Source organism: Paralichthys olivaceus, chromosome 5 (genome assembly GCF_024713975.1).
Source record: "Paralichthys olivaceus isolate ysfri-2021 chromosome 5, ASM2471397v2, whole genome shotgun sequence".
Classification (NCBI taxonomy): Eukaryota; Metazoa; Chordata; class Actinopteri; order Pleuronectiformes; family Paralichthyidae; genus Paralichthys; species Paralichthys olivaceus.
In genome coordinates, this window is record NC_091097.1 from 11801340 (window position 1) to 11826203 (window position 24864).

At 42.2% G+C, this 24864-nt stretch overlaps 1 protein-coding gene and 1 pseudogene across 1 annotated transcript; both read left to right on the forward strand.

Annotated features, from left to right (window-relative positions):
- The first annotated feature begins 1447 nt into the window (after positions 1-1447).
- metrnla (meteorin like, glial cell differentiation regulator a) lies at positions 1448-8735 on the forward strand. Its single transcript, XM_020107081.2, has 4 exons — positions 1448-1818; positions 3630-4018; positions 7499-7558; positions 7678-8735. Exons 1-4 carry the CDS (start codon positions 1709-1711, stop codon positions 7989-7991), a joined length of 873 nt encoding a protein of 290 aa, XP_019962640.1. The 5' UTR covers positions 1448-1708; the 3' UTR covers positions 7992-8735.
- A 9359-nt stretch (positions 8736-18094) lies between these two features.
- Positions 18095-24842, forward strand: LOC109642345 (medium-chain acyl-CoA ligase ACSF2, mitochondrial-like; annotated as a pseudogene).
- Positions 24843-24864: the final 22 nt, after the last annotated feature.

Sequence of the window (24864 nt, forward strand, 5' to 3'; positions counted from 1 at the left end):
AACATCAACATAAATAACAGCTGCCATGCTCAAAGGTGAGGATACAGCAGAACAACATGTTGACTCTGATGTTTATGCAAATAACTGGATAATTATACAGATGCATTGTGCTTATTTGGGTCATTAATTATTTACTGATAATAACAACAACATAAGTCCTCTGCTCCTACATCTGAACACATTGCATAACTGCTGCAGACTATTGCACAATGCAAGTAAAACTGAGCAATGTTATGTTCCTGTATCACAGTTAGGCTTCAAATGTAATATCCTGGTGGCTGCTCCTGCCAGTTTAACTCATCTCATATCAGGTGGGTTGTTGTTATAATTATGATGTTTTAATTCATTTCACATAGCAATATGTTTAGGTAAGAAACTGTTTTGTTTTATTTCCCCAAAGGAGAAAATGTGAGGCTGCTGTTGTTCACAAAAATCTTGACTTTGATGCTGCCTTCACGTGCTGTCAGAACTTTGACACTTTACTTTGGATAACTTGGACAACTCATATCAACACGTCTAAAAAAAACAATAATGAGGATTGTGGAAAGTTTCTGTGATATTCAAACTACTGAGCTGTAGCTTCAATTTAAAAAAAGGACATGATTAAGATACAGTACATCTTAATATCAAGTTTACTGAGGAGTAAGAGAGGACCAATGCCAAAACAGAGCATATAACAATACATGTAAGCTAAGTAACAAAAACATAAAAGAATAAACTAAAAAACTAAGATAATAAATGTAATATTGCATATATTCATGTATATATTTGTACATGTGAATGATGTAAATGATATTTTACAATGAAAAGTGAAGTAGTGATATTTCACTTATTTATATACTGTATCAGATAATAATGTAAGTGATATTGTATATGAAATAATAAATATAACATTGCACATATAGCACATGTTGAACAATAATATTATACATGTAAAACAGGTAATATTGCACGTTAGTATAAGTATATTCTATTATCATATATTCATCTAGAATGGAACTACTCTGGGGTAATGGTTAAAAAGCATTGTACCCAATTATCTATAGAAATAAACTGTGACAAAATACAAAAAGCAAGATAAAAAATGAAGCATTAAGAGGAGAAAGATTTAAAGGTGTAAAATAGAGAATTTAAAAATTGGAATAATAAGAAATACGAAAACAACTTTTTTTCTTTTTTCTCATTGGTTAAAATAATTGTCACAAATTTTCTTTTAAAAAAAAACAGTGAAAAACTGTGAATAACAAGATAAGATACGAAACTATTATAGAGTGAAAGTTATAAACAGACAAATCAAATAATAAGAAATGCAAGGATGAAGAAACCAGTCATTTCTTACTCATGGTCAAGATTACTTTACCCAATTTTAACCCTTACGTCAAGTCAAAGCCGTGAATTCGGAGCCTGGGCTGAGCACCTGAACGCAGCAGAGTGGACGGGGTGTGACGTCGTGACTCATTCACGACTGCCCGGACTCGAACCTCCACACACGTTCACAGATCGCTGTCAGTGTCGAGGTGCGTCGCCACCGAGTTTGTCCAAAGCGCCTCAACTCATCCGAACCTCCCGGGAATAAGACGAGGGGACTCCGGGTAGACGGCGCGGAGCGGACCGGGGGCACATGGAAACGACATGTAGCCGGAAACAACGGCGGCGGACTTTATCGTAGTTTCACCGGAGAAGAGGCGAAGTGAGCGGCGACGCAAACATGCTCACCCCGGCCCCGATGCTGGCCTCCCCGCTGCCTCTTCTCCTCCTGCTCCTCTGTCGGATGTGTTTGTGCCAGTACTCCAGCGACCAGTGCAGCTGGAAGGGCAGGTGAGGTGTTCATCGATTGGATGTGATCGGTTGATGGATCTGAAATCAGTGTGATTAAAAGTGTTGGTATGAAAAGCTGCTGGGACCTGAAGTGACTCAGATCAAAACTAGACTCCACAGCGGAGTCAGAAGGAAATCAGAAACTACAAATATGGCCTGAGTTGATAAACTTTATGGATTTAGAGAAAAGTACAGTTGTTAAACAGAACCACGTGAGCTTTCGAGTCTCCTGCTTTATTTACAAATGAACAATTGACAAAAAAAGAGTTGATCATTGTAAAGCATGACTCATAAAGTGTTTTCCAATACTTTTTTGCTGACTATGATTTTCACTTTGGGGTATGAACATGAAATAAACTTAATATTTTATTTAAGCTTTCCAATGATTATTATGATCATCATCGAGATGTTTTGATGTTTTTTTTTTTTTTACATTTGTTCATGTTTTTCTCTCAGGGGTTTTAATAAGCCCCACAGAAATATTTGAAACTGTATACCATTTACAGACGAGGTATAGCTCTGTAATATTCTGAGCGGATTGTAAAACCACTGGAAAGTTTCACCTCCCATCAAACATCTGCTGAAATCTTCTTTTTTCTTGAGAGGCTGCTCTGCAAATGCTGTGGTTTTGTTTTTCATCCTCCAGTCAGGATGGGCAGAGCACTTTGAGCTCCTAACCAATGATCTGTTGTTCATTAGTGAGCCTCTTGACTAATCTTCTTTAATTGCATGCAGAAGTGATGAAGTTAGAAAGGACTTAATTAAAGGCGTGCGGAGCAGAGCCTGGTTATGGGGCTTCGGCTGCATATGCTCAGCATGTGCCGTGGGTTACTTTAGATCTGTGGCAAATTTGAATTTCAGCATCTCATTTTCAGGGAACTGGGCGTTTCTCCCCCCTGAGTCAAACCACTGGCTTGGCATGCACATGCTGGTAGACTGCTGATGGCTTCCTGCCTCTGGCTTTGCCAAAGAATGACTGACAGACTGGAGTTTTCAAATCCTGACCAGGCATTAAGTTCTGGAGGGAGTCATTTGGTCACGCTGGCGCCAGAGTCCGAAGTGCTGCCCGGACGAGTCTCTCCCAGTCTCTTTGGTGGCTTGAAAGCGAGGGGAGGTTCAGTGCGTGACCTGCATTTGCACTTGCATGCAGCAGGCCCAGCTACTGTTGCTGCTGTTGTCTGCCCAGAAGCCCCTGTGTCCCTCCATTCATTCGTTTCTGCTTCCAAACTCTTCCCAAAGGCAGCCTGCCAGGCACCGGCGCTTTTTGCCAAAGCCCTGGGAGGAACAATGTGGCATGGGGAGTGTGTGTTGGAGCTGAGGGTCACTTTGGCTGCTCCGGCTCGTGACTGGTCATGCAGCCAGTCTTGCACACAGACGGTCATTAATGCTTTAGGAGGAATGTGGTCTACGGTCCTCAGAGGTTGCTCGAGGGTCTTCACCTTGGTTGGTTAATACAGCCTATAAATGACCAGAAAATCTTTATTAGATAATTGAATAATCTCCTGAAGTCGTATTAAAAGAAACTAGAATTGCCCACAGTAGAGCGCAGTCGTCAGCCAAGGCCCAACAGTCCTTTAAATTCAATCAAGCTGCACTGAATTTCACACACTTCAACATGTTCTTTCCCCAAATGTGCTTTTTTTTCACCAAGGTCCATCCATTCATTGGAATCTGTTAAGTTATTTTTGTGTAATCTTGCTGACACAAAACACAAAGCAACAGAAAAACAAATAAAAAGGGGTGAGAACATAACCTCCTTGTAAAAATATTCAGGGTGATTGACGCCTTTTCCTTTCTTGTTTGTCCTCTAGTGGTTTGACTCATGAAGGCCACACTAGGGACGTGGAGCAGGTGTACCTACGCTGCTCCCAAGGCTCTCTGGAGTGGCTCTACCCCACGGGGGCCATCATCGTGAACCTCCGGCCCAACACGATCTCCCCCGCTGCCGCTCGCCTCTCCGTCTGCATCAAACCCTCCGCGGAGTCCAGCGGCACCAACGTCTACTTGGACCGTAACGGGAAGCTGCGCTTGCTGCTGCGAGAACAGGACCAGACTCAGGGCAAGGTGCACTGCTTCAGCATCAAGGAGGGGGCGCTCTTTATCGAGGCCGTCCCACGCATGGACATCAGCCGGCGGATCACGTCGTTCCAGTATGAGCTGGTCAGTGACCGGCTGGGGGCAGAAGCACATTCGCTTAGTGGTGAGACATCTTTTTTTTTTAATAATACTTCTACTCTGTGATATTAGTGGTGAGCCTGTTAATAAATGTCTTTATCTGAGTAGCCATTATAAAGGTCTGCAGATTGATTCCCTGTAGAACTGGGTTCCATTGTCCCCTGTGGTGTGTGCTGTGCACTAACTGCAGCCATCTACTGGTGGAAACGTTTATTAAGTTGGACTCTAATAGTAGGAAAGTCAACATTTATTCCAAAACACCCAAGCCAACGTCCATTTCTCTGCTAGAATCGTCTGAACATTTTGGTTTTGGGGTGAAATATACTTCTTGTCAAACTCAAACTTTCACTGCGAGTATCAAAACTTCAAAGTCTGAAGCCCTTTATGGTTTCTTGAAGCTTTCATTCTTCAGGATCAAATATTAAAATGTCCACACTTGACTTGACAAACTCAACATGGCTCTAAACCGTAGTCATTTTCTTTGGACGGCCTGTGCGGAGAGGGGCGCAGCCAAACACAGGGCCTCCGTTGAAAAACAGCCATGTATTTTCACGCTGCGTACCTGCCAAACCTGCACAGTTTCAAGCTGTGCAACTGTGCAAGCCACTGTGGTTTTTTCCACCTAGAGCAAAAATATGAGCGGTATCAGGCCCACATCTGTTTTTACGGCTCTCCGGGTTCACATATTATATTGACATCCTGCATCATTATCTGGAACTGCAGAGACAAGGAGAGAGAGAGAGGGAGAGAGAGAGGAGTTAAATGCAGAGGAGGGTGTGCAAAGTTGTTTTCAGCCACATTAGTGCTCAGCTCTGCTCTGTAGCATAATCTGGTGTCGATTTGCATCTTTTTTATCGAACGCCATTGGCATTGAGCTCGACAATTCAAATGGAGCAACACTTTTGGAGACATTTTAACACCTATTATGCAACGCACACTGGAGTCGAGTCTCTCAAAGTGCAACAACAACAACAACACACACACACACACACACACACACACACACACACACTGCATGCTTATTGGCTAACTGAAGTTCATGACATTTACTAAATAGGTATCGAAAGTTGGTACCGAGGCATTTTCTGATTCCCTGATAGCATCTAAGCAAGAAAAGCCATAAAAGTGTTGGAGGTTCTCAGTTTCCAGCCCTGATGGTCTTAGACGGCACAGCGATGATTCACAAAGACAGTGGTCTCGTGTCAAGTGAAGCCTGGACTGGTGGATTGATTGCTCCTTCTTCTCATCTTCCTTTTTTTTCCTGTTTCTTCAATCTTTCCTCTCCCTTCGTCTTCTCCCTGACCCGCTGTGCTGGGATTGAGTTGCTCACCATCATGCTGGAATGTTTCTCCAACCAGATGTTGGGAGGAACTTCTAGGAGAACAGGCTCATTTCTCCCTCCCCGCTCCCTCTTTGCTCGATGTCACTCCCTTTTAGCCCACTTAAATTATTCTCCCCCTTTCCTCCCCCCACTCACCATTTCCTACCTCTTAATTTCTTTCTTGTCTATTTATCATTCGAGTATTTTTCTTTTCATTCCTCACCCCCCCATCATACATCTTCCCCTTTCTTCCCCGGGCTGTTTGAAGTGGTTTTCGTCTGTGCCGAGTGGTATTAGCAAGTTGTGCTCCATTACCGTGGAATGCATCAGGCCCCAGATGTCGCAGGGACATCATGTGCCCCTCCACTCCTCCTTTTACCACTCCTCCCGTCCCTCATCCCTCTCTGCTCACTGTGAAGTGGTTCGGATCAGAGTGGCGCTGCATGTGCACGGGCCAGAGAGAGAGATGCTGACTCGGCTCCCAACCCATTCCTGCGGTTCTGTTTCATGTCTGACATGTGAGCCCCGCTCGGCTCTGCGTTGGATGAAAGAAAAAACACCCCTGGCTTTATGCCTCGGCTCGCTGCTCGGTTCGATGCTGTGGCAGTGTGCAGGCTCACTTCTAAGTGCCTTTTGCACTCAGCTACGGGCTCTGGGCGAGGTCGGCCGCTCTGAAGTCTCCCGGCTCTCCAGCTGTTCTTAAGCTGTCCGAGCTTGTGGCTGATTGACCTCTGATCTCTCTGGTGGTGCGGCAGTGCCTCATGTTGCTACACAAGCTGAACTAAGACATACTCACCCCTCACCCTATATGCTCAACTTCAGACCAACCAGCTAAAAATAAGCTCCTTAAGATGATAGAGGGCACACATTTCTTCTTTAGTGTTTTTAGACTCAATTCAAAGTAGCGGCCGACATATCTTTCTCTTGACGGCACGGCTTCTGAACTAGATTAATATTTACGCTCAGCTTTACGACCAGATGTGTAAATTAGGGTGGTTTCTCCTCTTATTCCGCTGCCCCACCCTCAGCCCACTGCTGCTGACTTGACATCCCTCCCTACCTGCCCCCTGTGTGCCACTCGGCTGCTATAAGGAAAACCACAGCGGGTCTGGGGCTAATGAAGGCGTTGGGGTGAAGATTGCCGCAGGACCACCTGAGTCAACTAATAGACTTCAGTGGTCTTGTTTAAGGCCCTTTCTCCTGCCATAAAACACTGGTGGTGGAGTTGCTGCTTTATAGCCTCCAGTCAAAGGTGAAATCTAGCAGGTTTTTAAAGGGCTATTTCTGACAATTCACTTTTTTTACACACTTATTTGCCCTCTGGTTTTGAGACAATACCCTCTCAGGGCTTGTCTTTTTATTGCTCGAGGCAAAATGTTATTGCAATGTCTTTTTTTGTGGATCTATTCTTATCTGCCTCTTTACAGGCTATTTAAAAAACTCTCCTTTTTGTTGTGGTTAAGATTGTGCCGAGTGTTTCGGTCTCAGCAGGTCTGCTAAAGCGCTAACAGAGCTCAGGTCAGAGATGTAGCTCCGCGCCTTGTCTCTCTGCTCTTCTTATCCTTTTCATCTGGTCCTTGTTTGTCATGGGGTGTCAAGGGTTTCCTGTTGTGGTGGGGGAGCTCATGGAACAGCACCCCTAAGCATTAAACACACACGCACATGAACGCACCCACACACACACACACTAAGATGCAAATACACACCTTAGCATTTTTTTTGTGAGCAATGATTAACTTCATTTTTTTCTCCAGCATCTCTGTTTGGTTCAAAACATACTAAAGCTGTAATCATTTGCAGGGACGGAAAATTGTATGACTTTCCTGTGTGTGTTCCTATTCTTATACCTTTGTGAGGACCATTTTTGGAAAGTGGGGACATTTTTACATTTTGTCCTCGCTTTTTCAAAGGGCTGTTTCAGAGTTATGACTTGGTTTTAGGGTTAGGTTTAGAATTAGGTTTGGGTTAGGCATTGAGCTTGGATGGTTGGGGTTCACCTCACTAAGATAGAAGTAAAAACTTGTGTGTGTGTAATACATATTCTGATATGGTTGGACCAACTATAAAGTTGACCCGTCAACAACATTTTTATCATGCTGCCAGTCCCACAGTCCCAAATAAATCGTTGTTTTCGCTTGTTTTTGTTTGTAGTTCTCAACCAAACTTTCTTTTCTTTCCTCTTAGCACCCTGTCAGCCCTGCAGTGATGCTGAGATGCTTCTAGCAGTTTGCACCAATGACTTTGGTAAGTAACACTTATTTTGAAGAATTATAGGCTTCCTGCTGGTGAATGTCCAATGAAAACAGTCTGTGGAGTGTGTTCCCTGTATCTAAATCCATGTCTTCTTGTTGTGATGTTTCCAGTGGCACAGGGCAACATTAAGAAGGTGGAGCAAGAGGAGGACCACTCCTCTGTCACTGTGGAGATCAGTCGCCTCTACAGACAGAAGACCCAGGTCTTTGTATCTGGTGGTGTGAGGGTGCGGAGCTGGACCGGCCACATCAAGATGCCCCTGCATTGCGGGGTGAAGTCTGGCGAGGGCGATTTCCTCTTCACTGGGACTGTGAGGTTTGGGGAGGCCTGGATGGGCTGTGCCCCGCGTTACAAAGACTTCCTGCGGTTGTATCACGAGGCACAGCAGCAGGGGAACAACCCCTGTCACCTGGAAACTGACTGACTGGGTTTTCTGCCCACGCCTGGAAATATGACAAGTCTTCACAGGGTGGTGACGAGAGCTGAACCAAGTGTTAGTGCTGAGGAGAGAAGAGGCTGACGGACTGGCCCAGTGGCAGCGCCACTCTCCTCTCCTGCTGTCTTGTGACTCTTTGGAGACAATGGCCCTCATGCAATAACCATTCACATGAACAGATCTGTTCTTCAATGGAACATATTAGTGATTTTGGAGAACATTCCCCAAATTTTGTGTATTTTGAATTTTCTTTCAGGTACAAACACAATTTAGGATGAGAATACCAGAATGTTCTTGCATGAGGGAAAACAAATGGAGCTCCTGAATGTGCGTTGGAGTCTCGATGTTCTCACTGTAGAACATGATGCAGCGTGGAATGTGTTCGGACTGCCTTTTCTTTAGCAGGCGAAGGAACTTCCCAGGTTTTAAATGTAGCAGACACCATTTGGTTTCTATGTGTATAAAATGTGAATGAACTTTGTATATTTTGAAGCTCTGCGTGCTTTGTATAAAGCTTGATGTACAGTTGTGAAGTTATTTCTTATGACAGAAATGTATAAAGTGAAATCTTCTTATTTTTATTTTGTTTAAAAAATGATCCACAATTAAATGCCTGAATTCATTCATGTGCTTTTCAGGTTGCACAATTGTTAAAAAAAAAAAAGAGAACAAAGAAAAAAAAGCTAAATGTTTTTTTTTTTGCTCTTGAGAATAAAAGCTTATTCCACTGAACAGTGTTCGTGTCCGTGGTGTTAACATGCAGAAATCAGTGTGTGTGATCAAGTGATGAAATCTTCAGTGAGTAAATGGATTTTTGACTTTAGTCCTTCAAAGGATCGGCTGAATCTTAGTTGACAAACAGAAAGCTCATAAGAAAATATTTTGAAAATGGATTAATCCATTACACCTTTTTTTAGCTGAAAAAACAACATTATGTATTTGCTACTGCTTTCTAATGTGAGGATTTGATGCTTTTTTATGTTTTATATCATTGTAATCTGATTACTTTTGAGTTTTGGACTGTTGGTCAGACAAAACAAGATGTGAAGATTTCACCTTGAGCTCTGGAGACCTGTGAAAGGACCTGTGACTCTTAGTGACTAATCAATCAATATGTTACATTAGAAAATAAAAGAACTGATAATAACAATTGTTTCTTAGTTCCAGTAGCAGTAGTTGTAATCACTATTTCATATAGATCTGTTACTTATTAAAGCTATAACTTTATATATTACATTTTGAAAGTTGTGGAGCATTTCAGATCTGATATGATACTCACAGTGGTGCTAATGGATTACTATTATTTTTCATATTTCTCGGTTGGAATAAAAACACCATCATAATGTGCATTTTCCAACCTTCCAAGGATCAGTGTGTGCCGAGGTTACAGAGATTGATATCAGAGAGCTGGGGTGGATTCCTCTGTGCTGGTTCCTGTGGTGATGGGGGTGGCCGTGTGTCAAGGTCAGTGTGAAAAGCCTCTTTGTTTCGGTGCAGCAGTCTGGTATGAGGGAGAGGACTGAAGACGGATCTGAATACAGCCCTGTGACTGGGCACGCAGCACTGAGCAGCACTCTCCAACCACACTCCAAATTTTGATTGGCAGGCACAATTTTGCTCAACCTCCCCGTTTCAATGAAAGCCTTTTTCATCACCTCAAATAAAACACAGGGAACCAGTCAGGTTATTGGAACCCACAGCAGATGATGCAGCCTGTTAGCTCACATCCAGCTCAAGGCCAAGGTTCTCTTTGTCTGCCTTTTCACTTAAACGGAAATGCACCTAGAATGTCTTTCGGTAAATTGCCCCCACGTAGACGATTGCTTTCTCAGAGAGCGCTGTGTGTTAAATTAAATGTCTGAATTCCAGCTGAAAGCCAGCGGTCCCAGGATTGCTCACTGGGAAATGCAAACAGAGTTTCTATGGCAACGATGCCTCGCTGTGAACCTTCTCGCTTCTCACTTAAGACCGGGAGCCTCAGATGAGGAGGAGGAGGTGGAGAAGCAGGAGGATCAATAGGCATTACATGACTGTTGGGCTTTTCGTTGGTCCAGCTGTTCTGGTTGTCAGGCCTCCCTTCCTCTCTGGACAGTCGCTCTGCTGGGATCATGTGGCCTTTAGCAGCTGCTGGTCACAGAAGCACAAAGTCTTCAGGTGATTCGACTGTGCACGTTATCAATATCTGCTTCACTGTCCAAAGTTTTGAGGATGTGCACTGTACAGCTCATCTAATCCAGGTCTACAAGAAAGATCGGATTATTTATCACAATATAAACCTGCTACTTGTTGGTGACGCTAAAGTTTTGAATCCTCCTGATAATATTTAAAGTGTCTCTGTTCTAGTCACAATCTGCAGGTATGTAGTTATGTGCACTGGCTGTTGTCGCTGATAATGAACATTATCTCTGTGCTTGATAAGCAAATCAGATCCAAACTGGAGCACAAACCTTCGCCAAGGCCCAACAGTCCCTTAAATTCAATCAAGCTGCAAGAACTTTCACACAATCACAGATATCAGTCCTTTACATGTAGCTGACCTGATTTTTCATCAAGATCCATGAAATATTCTCTCTCTCACAGTTAAAATGTTGAAGAAAGGGACAAAACATTTTGTGGGTTCTTTCCTGACTCATAATATATCCTTTCATTCAAGGGTTTTTGTGTAATCTTGCTAACAAACAAACACAGTGGGCAAAAACATAATCAACTTTATTTGAAGAGGTAATATGAGGAGATAAAATATAACATCAGATAATGTTTATTTATCACAATTCAGCAGATTTCTGCAAGGTTTTGTTCTCGTGTCACTGGATACACCTCATTCTCTTAATCTGGTTTATATATATATGAACACACGGTCACTTGCAACCTCATGGGCGAGGTCAGATTTTGCTGTAATACCATTGGGGAGGACCAGTTTAAACCAGACATGAATGTGTGGAGTCTTTGTCAGTGTGATTCACTGAGAAGTCACTGGATGGTCATCTCGTGGGTGGAATAAAACAAAACTACTGGAGAGAAATTGCAGTCACGGCAAAGTGCACAGTCACTCGGCAGAGAGAAGGGCATTCGAGTTAAAGAGCGAGCGGGAGGACCCCAGCGGAGAGAGGAGGCCTGTGAGCTCAGTGTAGTGGCTAATATTTTATGCCTCTCTGGGAAGCGCTGGAATGTGGAGAATGTGTTGACTTCACACAGAGTCACACACACACGCGTGCACAGCCTCCCCCAGTGCTGCTGCCTTTATTAGCTGGAATCAAAAGAGTCTCTGTGTTTTTCTCTGCGTATGTGTGTGTGTGTGTGTGTGTGTGTGGCCCTAACATCAGCACACCACCCTGGCAGCGAGATATCTGCCACCTTCACTGAGCCTCACCTTGCAGCTTCAGACCAAACACCTCCACCCCAAGAATCATGTGGCCCAATATTAATCATTCTCTTGTGATATGTATTTTATTTAATAACCTCTCGCTTCAATTTTGGTTTGCAGGATTCTCCCGTCCTCGTGTTTATTAACCAAATCCCACTGCGGCAGAAAGAAGCCCAAAGTTTTAAAATGATTTCTGTTTAATGTGATTTGCACTGGTTAAACTATTGCATTTACACAGAGGGAGAAAAACGTCCCGGTCTAAAACCTGCAGAGATGCCAGTGGGCTGCATCGAGGCAAAGTAAATGCATGTTAACATGCTCACAAAGACAATACTACCATCTGGATGTTTCCTAAATGTTCCCTCTGAAAAATAACACGAACAAAACACAAGTAGTAGCGTGTGATTTTGTTTCTCCAAGATAATGCAGCAGTGAATCCTGCTGGCTGTGTTCATTTTTGCAAAAGGTCATAGGTAACACAACAATGAAATCTTTCTGAAATAGTTATGAAAGTTACGGTTGGTAATCCTGGAAAAGCCAGGTCAGAGCGGGGCTATGTTTTGAAAAACTGCAACCAACACATCCCACCCCCTCCCACTGAGCCTCTAATCAAAACACATGGACACACACCGACTGACAACTGCTAGAAGCCGACTTTTTTACGTGACCTGCTCGCTAACTATTGTCTCTGCTTCAGCGGTGTGTATCTCCCCGACCTATGAAGACTGTCGTGCGCAGTGAGGGCAGGGGCAGGTGGGTAAATTAGTGACATTAGGGCAACAAAAACGTCCTCTTCCGTTTTGCATTCATTGATTGTTATTGGAACGTGAAGAAGTTTTCAACAAATAAGTAAAATGTTTTTTTTTGGAAACAACTTACCAAACCTACCTTTAATTTGAAAAATGTGCTTGCTGCTTTTCCATTTCTTAGCACCTCATGGTTTTTGCTCCATGCACCTCACGATCTGTTTGGTTTTTTGGTGAGTACCAATGGGCCTGAAAAGGTAATATTGGTGTTATTCAACAGCAAAAACATCCATTTTATTTTAATATTGTAACATGATAATATTTGCGAATCAACAATAAACATAACATACAACTGGGCTTGATGGTAAATATATTAGCACCTTCTCTGGACCTTCAACATTGGTGCGATATTTTCTAACAATCCGTCCGATAGACATTTCAGTCTGGACTCAAGTGTTGAGCCAACCTATTGTGGCAAAAATAATCCACTTAAATATATAAAAAATATATAAAAATAAAGCTATAAATTTTGATTTAGTTTGACAACACTACATGTGGATGTACTGGTTCAGTTCCCTAAATGTGTTTTACATCCAAATTCAAGAAAAACACATTAGACAGAGTGGGTCAACAAGCCAATAAGACGCCTCACAGAATGCTCATTAATCCCCAGTGGGTCATGAGTTTCCAAGTTGTGAAATGCCTCGCAGCCGTCTCCGCCGCCTCTCCCACCGAAGCGGTATGGCGGGATTAAGGGTTGGGGGTGTTGGGTGTCTTCTGGCAAAAAGCGATTGTAGGGTCATAGCATGGGCCTGCGTGTCTCAATATCAGGTATCAAAGGGGATCAGGGGAATTGTGTGCTGAAACTGAGTAAACGGGTAGAGAGCGTGAAGTAGATGGTTATGAGATCAGGGTTGCTTAGTTTTTGCTGAGGGTTGAACTGTCATGACAACGGATTCACTTAAATTCAGTCTTTTAGGATCACATCCACTCAAAAACAATATATTAACAACTGGCATATTCCTGTCAGGGCTCCTGCTTCTCTCTTGGCTGATGTCTGTATCATGTCTTATTATTTCTGCTTGTGAATAGTGATGAGCTGCTGCAGTTTGCTCTGACAAGGCCTCCTCCTTCTTCTATTTGTTGCACATCGTCCTCTTTTCTCAATGAGTGAATGTGTGCGGCCGCTGTCGGCTCACATGGCCCCCAAGGCCGTGTTGGGCGTGGGGGGGGGGGGTTACTCTATTCGTTCAGCCACCCACCTCCCCCACCACCCCAACCCACCCTACCACCACCACAATGCTCAGCAGCCCAATAACGGAGCGGAATTTGGCTCGGAGGGACGTCAAGCAAACACACTGCAAATGACACTTTTATTTACTTGCCTTCACGTCCCCTCCCCCGACGGCCTTCATTCACTGGGAGCCGCGGTGCCATGTCCAGGAGCCCCATGGCAACAGCAAGACTTGTCAACACGGGGGACAACTTTCTCATGATGTCACCATAGCTCAGAGTTTGGCGGCTCTGTGCAAAGCTGATGGAGCCTCTCTTTGAGTTATCAGAGTTCTGACTGAACTGATATTTTCTCATAAACACGTATTTGTGTATATGTGAGAACACAAAGATTTACTTGAGGCGTGATCATGATGTGTGACAGTAAATTCATATTTGGTTTCTGGAAGGATCAGGTTTATTCAATTTTAATGATACAAGTCATAGAAAGTGAACAATAACAGATGTTTTAACTGATTTCAAGCACAAAAGCTCGTCTTGCCACTGCACAACATCTTGACTTTTTTACCCTACCCGTCTTTCATCTGCCGTCACAGTCACAGTCAGAGCAGCAGAGGCACAGGCCAATGAGGGCCAGTGGCTTTGACTTGAAGGCGGACCCCTCCCTAGCAACCAGGCCCACCCCCCCTCTGACCTCTGACCTGGGATGTGGCCCCTGGATGACAGGAGAAAAAAAAGCAGTTTCAGTTTAAATTCAGCCGTCAGACTCTGGAGGAGACAGGGGCGTGCCCTCTCGCCTTTTAGAGGAAACACATCTTTGGGCATTGTGGAAGCGACAATGATCATCAGGCAATGGCGGGACAAGTGCAGAGCATGATGGATTGTTGCATCTGAACGTGTGACGTTTGAAGAGTGTCCAAATGAGGAGCATAATAGGTTTTGTGATGGATAGGTAGGAAGCCAACACTTAGATTTTCACACAGGAGCGGATGTGAGCTGTTTGCTTTTGGGACAGAGAATGATGGATCGATTCTTGAGGGACGAGGACTCAGCATAAGAGAACAGATGCAAATTACTTAGTTTTTACACAATTGCTGTTTTTATTGTGAGCTGGAGAGCTGCATGCACGAAAACAATTTAAGACCACGACTCAGCAAACTCCATGATCCCAATCATATATTTACAAATGACAAACATTGCATTGCCACTTTCGTGACATACAAATTGGAAGCATACAATAGTGGTTATAATCTTCCATTACGTCCAAAACTGAGCCATAATCACAGCAGACAGCACATGCACCAAAAGCACATTCAGAAAATGCACTCAGACTATGACACAAATTCATGCGTTTGCACCAGTGCAGCAATGTGGTACTGATAGTTGAAAGAATCCACTTTTTTTGACGTGCATTTAATTCAATTTAATTCTACCTATAAAATAAAAGCAGAACCTTTTGAGCATTCTTCTTTCACAATGTGTCTGCATGTAAATGTGTGTGTAAATCTAAACCAGCGACAGAGCTGCAGCAGAGGAATTCAGGGACTGTCACACACTTTCTCTTGAATAGCACAGCTCAACACACCCTTATGTCAAACAGAATAAACAGCATTTTGAAATGAAAACTGTTTGAATTCCTCTCAATATCGTCGAAGTAAGACACACTGATGAATTATAGATTGAGGGTAACAGACTGAAGCAGAGGGGGTTTCATTAAAACCATTACTGCTTGTTAAACCAGTGTGCTGAGTTCTGAGCTGGGGCAACAGTTATCAAGTGGACATGTGTTGGCAACAGCTGAACAGTCAGCTGGGAAATGGCTGAGTCCAGGGAAAGTGGAGCTGCAGGGGCTCACACACTCGTATATGTGTGTGTGTGTATGTAGCTGTTCCACATAGTGGCTTTGCACAGGTGACAGCCAGTGACCCTCAGAGTTCACGACCCTGTTATGTTGTATGCCTGCTATTCAAAAGGTCAAAGGTCAACCAGATTGATTTATCCACAACAGCGATGCTAAAAAAAAGTCAAACAGCAACTTGAACTGACTTTTAAGCCTGTGAATATAAACCACTGGCAATAACAAGGCAGACATTGAGGTACGGTGGCCACTGCAAATCACAACGACCAATGGGAAAACGAAACAACAACAAAAAGAAGAAAACACAATGACATCAACTTCTAACAGAAAATGAAAACACCTGCTCTCTGTTTTTGATCCCCTCGTCCTGATTCCTTCATTGTTTTCACCAAAGGTGTATTTCCAACGGAAATATGGCGACGGACAGTGCGTTCATCCAATCAGCGATTATCAATTGCAGTTACCTCCCTTTTTTCGTAAGAAGTTAACGCCATAGTGTTTTGTGATTTGTGTTCTGCACTTCAGGGCCACCATACAAAGGACATTTCTGATGCATTAGAACTGAAGGAATATCTGTTTCATGCCCTTGTGGTTTCAATTCTTTGCTCCACTTACAGTGTTTTCACTCTCCGTCTGGAGAATAACCCGAGAAGGCGAATATGGGGCTTTGTACGCTCATGTTGCACCACAGTCACGTCGAGTTTACCCCATTGCAGAGTGAAGAGACAAGTGTTAGTTTTCATGACATAATGTGCGGAGTTTGGGAGGATTAACACCGCTCAGCTGTGGAATGCTGAACATGTCTGAGTGGGGGAATCGTAGGACACAGCAGCTTCACGCTGTGCTGACAGTGACATTTTCCGTTTCTGTTTTTTTAAAAGTGAAGCTGAAGAAAGACAGAAACTTCTCTCACTCACCTCTACCACTGCTGCTATGTTTACAGCAGACAATAGTGTTAGTTCTATTAAAGAGGCAAATAACTAGTGTGATGAATGTTCTTGAACTTGACCTGATAGAGGAGTTTTTATGTCAAGAAACAAATATAAAAATTAAGTTGCATTTGTATAAAATACTGTGTATCTAGTCTCACTTATTCAGTTTGACTTTTGACTGGCATAAAGATTTTAATTTTCTTCAAGCATATGGCTTATGGACATATGTCTGGGTGGCTCTTGTATTCTGTTTATGTTGTCTTATCCATCCCAATGAGCATCTGCATCTCTTTTTCATCATTGTTACAGTATCGTTGTATGAAAATAGAATTCAAGCAGGTTGAACAAGTCACATCACAACAATGAAGTAAATTTGACAAAAATAAATACAAACTTGTTTTTGGAAACAACTCATTTACATAGAGGGAAAACATTGCACTTTGTATTTACATGTATTTGGTAGCTATAGCTTTTGCCCGACTTGTAAGTTTCAGATTCAAATCTGGTAACGTTATAAAATATAATGAATGATTGATTTAATTAACCAACAACTAGTAAGCTTCACCCTGAAAGACAACATTTAAATGCTGCTCATAACAAGGACTGTCCTTCCTAATGTTTCCTATTTCTTTAAACACTAAATGTAAATTTAGCCAATAATGATTACTTATATTTGAAAAATACTCTGAACACAAGACTACATGAGCATTATCAGATATATTGTTAACTTAAGTAAAGGATCTGAAAACGTATTCCCTGCAAATGGCATGACGCGAAAAGTCAACGCATGGAAGTTAAGACTTGATACAGCTTTGAAAAAAACAATCGTCTTCATGACAAAAATTTTTTTTTTTTAAATGACTGGGTGACAATGACTGACAGACACATGCTGCCCCCTGCAGGACAAAAGTCTGTCAATGCAGCATTAAAACACAAACCAAAAGCCATAATAGCAGCAGTGAGAGCACAGAGAAAAGCCTTTATGTCTAAGGTCTCGCTCCGATCTCAGAGAGGCCACTCGTATTTCCAGACGTGGTGAAATGTACATTTCTGCGACTATCGGTTAGAATAAAGGCAACAATTCTTTCCTACAGACATGAGTCAATATATGCACAGATAAGATTCAGCAAACGGACAGTATGGTATCTGTCCCAAAGACAACAGTGACCTCATGAGGGTAGGAAACACTACTCTGCTTTTTGTTGAGAGTGACTTGGCCGAGCGTGCACTTAAAAACTCATCAGCGTCTCCACCAGGGTTAGACTTTCAGCGTGTGTTGGGGGATGTTTCTTGCCAAATTTAGAAAGAAAACACAGTCCGTGAGCTCAAGTTGAGTTCACAATGCCTGGTAAGAAATCCAGTAATAAAACAACAGCTGTTTGCCCGTGAGAGATCCGTGAGGTTGTTGTTAAAGGGCCTGTGAACACTCACGACCTTTAACTCGTGTTAGTGATCCCAAAAAGGTTTACTTTCAGGAAAGACTTAATTAAGAACACACCAAACAAATATGTCATGTTTCATTTTCCATGTTCATACAGCTTGTACAGAGGAACATGTCACATCTCGCCTTCCTCCCCAGATGGTGAGTTCCATGCTCACCAGCTGCTTTACCACCACACCAGACGCCAGACACCTCACCTTTCCCCTGCTCCACCTGTGCATCCCCAGCGATCAACTTACAGACAACTTTTAGAATAAATGTAACACTATATTCTATATCAGTGTGTCTGTAACCACTTCTTGGTCAGAACTGTACGTATGTCATGTAGGATATTAATAAAAGTTTTCTATGTGATTTGTTTTCAGCAGGTTTTCTTTGAGCAAATGTTGATCATTAAACAGTGAAGATGAGAAAGTAAATATTAACAAGTGGTTAGATCCAGCCAGGACAGGTTGGCTGGTAGAACCTCCTCTTTTTTTTCAGAGACATACTGTCTTCTACCCAGCTGTTTTCAGACTGAGTATTCACTGTGTGATAGCCACTTCAAATCAATGTCAGCATTAATCTCTTCCTCAGTGCTGAGGTCTTGCGCTCAGCGAGCATTCAGCACATGCAGCAGAGCACTGGAATCATGCAACATTCTGCTCCAGTGGTAAGTTGAGGGTCATGGTCAAATGGAGTCACAAATAGATTTATTACGGGTTTGTGAGATGTTCTGTTAATACTGAGTTACTGATTTAATTTGATACCATCTTGTAGGAATCATCACAGGCATAGTTGATTTTAACATACTTAATTTATCTGGAGAGTTCAGTCGCATAGTTTCTGTCTCAGTGTTTGATTGTGGAGAGAAATGTGATTCAAAATTCTAACAAATGTGTACAACCTGAATAAATATTATTTAACATACATATTTTTAATTCTCTCAAAAGTATATTACATAGATATTTGTGAAATTCAGTATTTACAAATTCTTTAAGATGTGTGCACAGATTGTCTAATAGGCATGGATCACTTTTCTGTGCGGTCTTTTTTCATGATCTCCAGCTCCCATTAGAGTCTGTGAGCACTGTCATGTAGTGGACAAGTTATTAGTGGGCATTCTCTCTATAGACTTGTAAGGCTCTAATCGCTGCCCTGTTTTTAACGAACGTTGCTCTCAGTGCCAGGTCGCTCCATGTGGACAGTCCTCCTCGCACACCTTCTCTGACCACCAGCTATGTCCATGGCACCTCCTCCATCTCTCTGCTGTCCCAGACTGTGGGCCAGAGCCTGGATGCCACGGTTCAGCGCTGGCCTGACCGTGAAGCTGTGGTTTTCATGCAGGACGGCATCCGGAAAACCTTTGCACAGTTACAGCAGGATGTGCGTCTCACATTTTTAGCCTTGTAGGAGCCATCAACATTTAAACACAGTAAAACGACAACATACTTCTTCTATTTTAATGATCCTAACTGTTTGACAAACAGTGGGTGTTAATCATTGCACTCAGTTTTTGTTTTGAGATGACTGAATACTAGTTTGACCTTTTGACCCGCAGGTTGACAAGGCGGCTGCAGGTCTCCTCGCTCTGGGCCTGAAGCGAGGCGATCGACTGGGAGTTTGGGGACCCAACACATATGAATGGATCCTTTTCCAGTTTGCTTCAGCCAAAGCTGGAATCATATTGGTCAGATAGGGAGCCTTTATACGTGATTTTACAGCCGTGTAGCTGTGTGGTTATACTCATTTTCATTCACTCGGTGAAAGGACAAACTGAGCCCCGGCCCTCTGTTGTTGTCCTTGCAGGTGTCATTGAACACAGCCTATCAGGTGAAGGAAGTGGAGTTTACTCTAAAGAAGGTAAAGCTTGTGACAATTTACTAATCTCATTCAAGACGATAGAAGTAGAAGATAAAGACAACAGAATGAATATGTTGTGTCCAGGTCCAGTGTAAGGCGGTGATCTGCCCCACTCACTTTAAAACCCAGAAGTTCTGTGAGATGCTGAGGGAGATCTGCCCAGAGATCGACCAGACATCAGCCGGTATAATCAAAAGCTCCAGGTATGACAGATTTCTGCCTTAATGTAAAATTGATGTTTTTCTGGAATGTAATATACAGATCCTGTCTGTCTGACAGGTTGCCAGACTTGCGAATGGTGATTTTGACTGACAGCAGACAGCCAGGGATGCTCCAACGTAGACGATGTGATTCAAGCAGGAGAGAGTCGGCACCACAGAGAGCTGACGGAGCTACAGAGCAAGCTGTCCTTCGATGACCCCATCAACATCCAGTTCACTTCAGTAACCTGCAGTTTCGCACCACATGCAATATTACTTGGACTGATGATGCAACATTCACAGACACAGCACACAAATTCATGCCGCCTATCTCCCATTGCAACACATGCTAAAGGTGTTCTACTGGATTCAGTTCTGATGAATTTGGCCACTGAACAACTGTACTTGTTGTTCTGTTCATGAAACCATTTTAACACAACTTTTGCTTTGTAACATAATAAATTATCACACTGGAAGTAGCCACTAGTAAATTGTGGCCTAGAAGAGATGCATATGTCAGTAAATATATTCATTTAGATTATTAGTATTAAAGCTTCAGTTAAAAATAAAGATTAACAGAGAATGTGACAATGTGAGCGGATTCGACTTTCAGGAGTATAACCACAGCATCCAGAAAAAAAACAACACAGCCTGCGTATCATACAACATTTTCAACAACTTTTCAAATTCATTAACATAACACTAACCACAAGTTAAGGTTAATTTATGCAGTTTTTACATATGAAAAGAGATGTGTCTGTTTGAAACCTCACTCTCCACTTATTTCAATGCTCCTTTTACACTGGCATGGTTGTTAATCAATAAATCCACTAGAGGTCAGTGCATAGTTGAGAGTTTCTGACAACCAACATTCAAACTAAGTCTTGTTTTTGTTTTAGGGCACCACCGGAAGTCCAAAGGCTGCTGTTCTTTCCCATCACAATATCGTAAATAATGCCTACTTTATGGGTCTGCGAATGGGTTATGCATCAAGAGTAAGTCCATATTTGTCTTTTGTTTTGAAGAAAATGCAATCAGTAAAATCTTGTCTTCCGTACTTTAATCAGCCTCTGGTGCGAATTTGTGTGCCTGTGCCCTTGTACCACTGCTTTGGCTCTGTGCTCGGAGGGATGAATATGGCAGTGCACGGCATCACACTTGTCTTCCCTGGGTCAGCCTACAATGCCCAGGACAATTTAGAGGCCATTCAGAGTGAAAGGTACAACAGAGTTTTGGTACCACAACTACGTTAAAATGTATAATAAACACCTTCACTGACTGCGCCTATATATTGTTACTTAAAGGTGCAATTTCATCTATGGCACTCCCACAATGTTCATCGACTTGCTCAACCAACCAAATTTGTATAAGTATGATTTGTCATCGCTTGAAGTTGGTGAGAAGTTCCAAGGTTAAAACTATGTCATATTGACTTTGGTGTGATATTCAGCCATCATTTGAGGTGTCCTTGTCTGTTTGTTGTGCTCCAGGGTTCTTGGGAGGTTCTCCGTGCCCCCCTGAGATTGTGAGAAAACTGAAAAAAGACATGAACGTGAAACAGATAATTGTGAGTGTCCAGATATCTTATCAAATAAAGCAAACCCAAATTAAAAGTTACGTCCTTATCGTTAAATAACATGCATCTGTCGTGTTTTGTCAGACGGCCTACGGAACCACTGAGAACAGCCCCGTCACATTTCTGTTATTTCCACAAGACAACGATGAGCTGCAGGAAAATACATCCGGCTGTATCATGCACCACACTGAGGTATGCACCTTGTCTTTCTCTGCAACCTTTATCAACACATCTCCTTGATGACTTACAATAGGACTGTAACTCCAGGCAAAAGTGGTGGACCCCACCTCAGGGGAGATCGTCCCTCTGGGGGCATCAGGAGAGATAATGATCCGAGGCAGCTGTGTCATGCTTGGGTACTGGGACGACCATGAAAAAACCAGAGAGGTGGTCTCACAAGATCGCTGGTACAGGACCGGGTAAGATGAATGTTGACTGATGAAAGAACAGTTACAGATGTATGAGATGTTATTGGCTTATTATACATGCAAATTTTGCAGTGACACAGCTAGCCTGACTAGTCTGGGATACTGCCGGATTGAGGGACGTATTAAGGACCTGATCATCCGTGGAGGGGAGAACATCTACCCTGCTGAGATAGAACAACTACTCTACACACATCACCAAGTGCAGGAAGTGCAGGTAAGAGTCACAACCAGTGGAGGGCAGCAAAGTATCTGTAAATAGGTGACATTAAATCCACAGAGAAGTCACATTAATGTGGTGGAAATTCAACATGTGTTCTGTTTCTCTGTTTCTGAGGTGGTTGGAGTGAAAGATGAGAGGTTGGGTGAGCAGGTCTGCGCCTGCATCAGGCTGAAGGAAGGTCAGACCTGCAGCCCAGAGGAGATTAGAGCGTTCTGCAAAGGACAGGTGATAAATAAAACCAACATGTGTCTGGACACAGTTGTACACTGTGTGGTCTGATGTGTGTTTTCTGTTTTTCTAGATTTCTCACTTCAAAATTCCACATTACGTGATCTTTGTAGACAGCTACCCCCTGACTGCCTCTGGAAAGGTAACTTCAATAAGTAACATGTTTAAACCATGGACTGGATAAAAAGATGGACGACATGACAGCTAGCCAAAAGTGTCCAAAGCATCTTCAGTGCCCCATAGTGGCTGGCTGCAGTATAGGCCATAAACCCCGACCATTCCATGTCAATAAAAAGTACAGGGATCAAATCAAAAAGTCAAAGTACACGTCAAACAATTTTGGCATTTTAACGAATTTTGATCACACTGATGTTATCTCAAGTGTTAATTTTTTTTCTAGTAAACTTGGTTTTGATTACTTAGTTGATGCTATAAAACTGGTGTGTGATTGACAGCTGAGACTGACGCTCAATTGGTCAAGTGCATGTATCACTGGGTCCTTGCTACTCAACAGACTACCAAACATATGCTCAGCACAATATGGCAGCGTTCATATGTGGGATATTTTGGCTTCATCGCTGGATAATGGGAGAATATGGAGGCCGGTTGTTCACCTTTATATACAGTCTGTGGTCTAAACCATCAATATGATGGATTCATTCAAACTAAACTGAGATGGCTGCTGCTTTGTGTTTTTTCTAGATCAAGAAGAACATATTAAAGGAGGATATGGAGAAGAAACTGGGCCTTTAATTTTTGGAATGATGGACATTGAAGGGACCTGCTGAGAAAGAAAGAAGTCTGACAATGGAGAGTTGTGCATTTTTGTTTTACAATACAATTTATTTTCATTCACCCATTCACACACACAAGCGTTTTCTATGAGAGAGCAACTCAGTGTTCAATATTATGCCTTTAGATACTTTGGCATGCAGATGGGGAAGACTGGGATCAAACCGCTGACCTTCTTACACATCCACATTTTAAATGTTTATGTAATTATTCAGAAAACATTTGATTTTGATAGCAGTTCTATATCTTTTATCTTGATTGTACACTATTGACCATGGTTACAGTTTTCTGCCACACACATTGATTCATTATGGTTGAGTTGTGTCTCCTTTCTTTGTTGTAGTTTGCGAGCCGGACATAACAATATATACGTATCAAAATCTGTAAAAATTCTACTGTATTTTAAAAGACCTGACTTTAAAAACAATGCCTTTTAGAAAATAAATTAGATAATGTTTCACAATTCAGTGGTTAAATATTTTGACATGCAATTGAACACATGCTTTTTAATCATATAATCTATCCAATAACAATAATAAACTCTTGAGTGGTGGTAATGGTAACACCAGGTAACGTCCTTTGCACAGTTTCAGCAGGATGTGGCACATTTTTAGCCTTGAGCTTTTAAGAGCCATCTTCATTCACATTTAAACACATTAATGACACCATAGGTCTTCTATTTCAATGTCTGTCACTCTTTGACAAACAGTGGGAGTTAATCATTGCGCTCAGTTAATTTTGTGAGATAATAACATATTAGTTTGACCTTTTTACCTGCAGGTTGAACCGGTGGCTGAGGGTCACCTCGCTCTGGAGCAACCAACTAGGAGTTTAGGGACCCAACACATATGAATGTATTATTTTCCAGATCACTTCAGCCAAAGGCTGGAATAAACAATTAGACAATTGGCCTGACATCAGCAGACATGACCAAAAGCTCCAGGTATGACTAATTTCTGCCATACCTTCTTCAAAAGTGGAACAATATTGTATAATTGAAGTTTTTCTGGATGTGATATAAGTGTGTCTTGGGTCTGCCACACTGCCAGACTTGCTCATGGTGATTGTGACTGACAGCAGAAAGTCAAGGATGCTCCACATGGATGAGAGAGAGCTGATGACTGTAGAGAAAGTTGTCCTTCGAGCAAAAATGTTTTTTCCACCGGACAGGAAAAAAAAGCTGTAAATCACACATCAGATCTCGATGAACGAATTATTCCAGTTGAACATCCTCACTGATTTACATTGTGTAATGTGTTGAGAACAACATGATGTAACAATGGTTGCTAGGCCAGGGCTAGATAAGCAAAAATAATAAGAAAACCTAAAACACTTTCATGTTTAGTGTGGGATGTTTTCTCATAGTTTTTTTATTTGTCTGTGATGAATCTCATATAGGTTGTTACGGTGGCCCTCTGCCTCCCCCCATTGGTAGCATTTGGTTTTGACCTGCTTACACTTTGGGTCCATATTGATTGCTGTGCAGTGAGTCCCATTATGTGCAGTGGCATTATTTGCTGTGCTTGCAGTTTAGTGTTGGACCCGGGATGTGCAATATTTGAACCCCCTTGCTTTATTGTGTGTTTTAGCTGGTAGGGTAGGAGCCTGTACTTTTTAGAAGTTGACCCTTGAGTGGTATTTGTAGTTTTAATGAATTTGTATTTCTATAAAGAAATGTAATTAATTTCCCTGCCTTGCGATTATTCTCTTGCCTCTGATACCTGACCAAACCAGGTTAAAAGGGTGGTGGCAGTATTAAGTAAATAAATTTAAGTATTATTACAATATTAACAAACAGAAATGCTTGAGTGGTAGTAAGTGTGGTTGAAACAATAACAAAACGATCATATGTCATTATTGATACACAGCGATAACCAAACATCCCATAGCAAAGCATGGAAACCAATTTTATGCTTTGCATGTCAAATAAATGTTGGACTTTTTGCATTTTTCAAATAAAATAATTTGTTCCTACCTATTGAGACATGATGAAAATTTTGA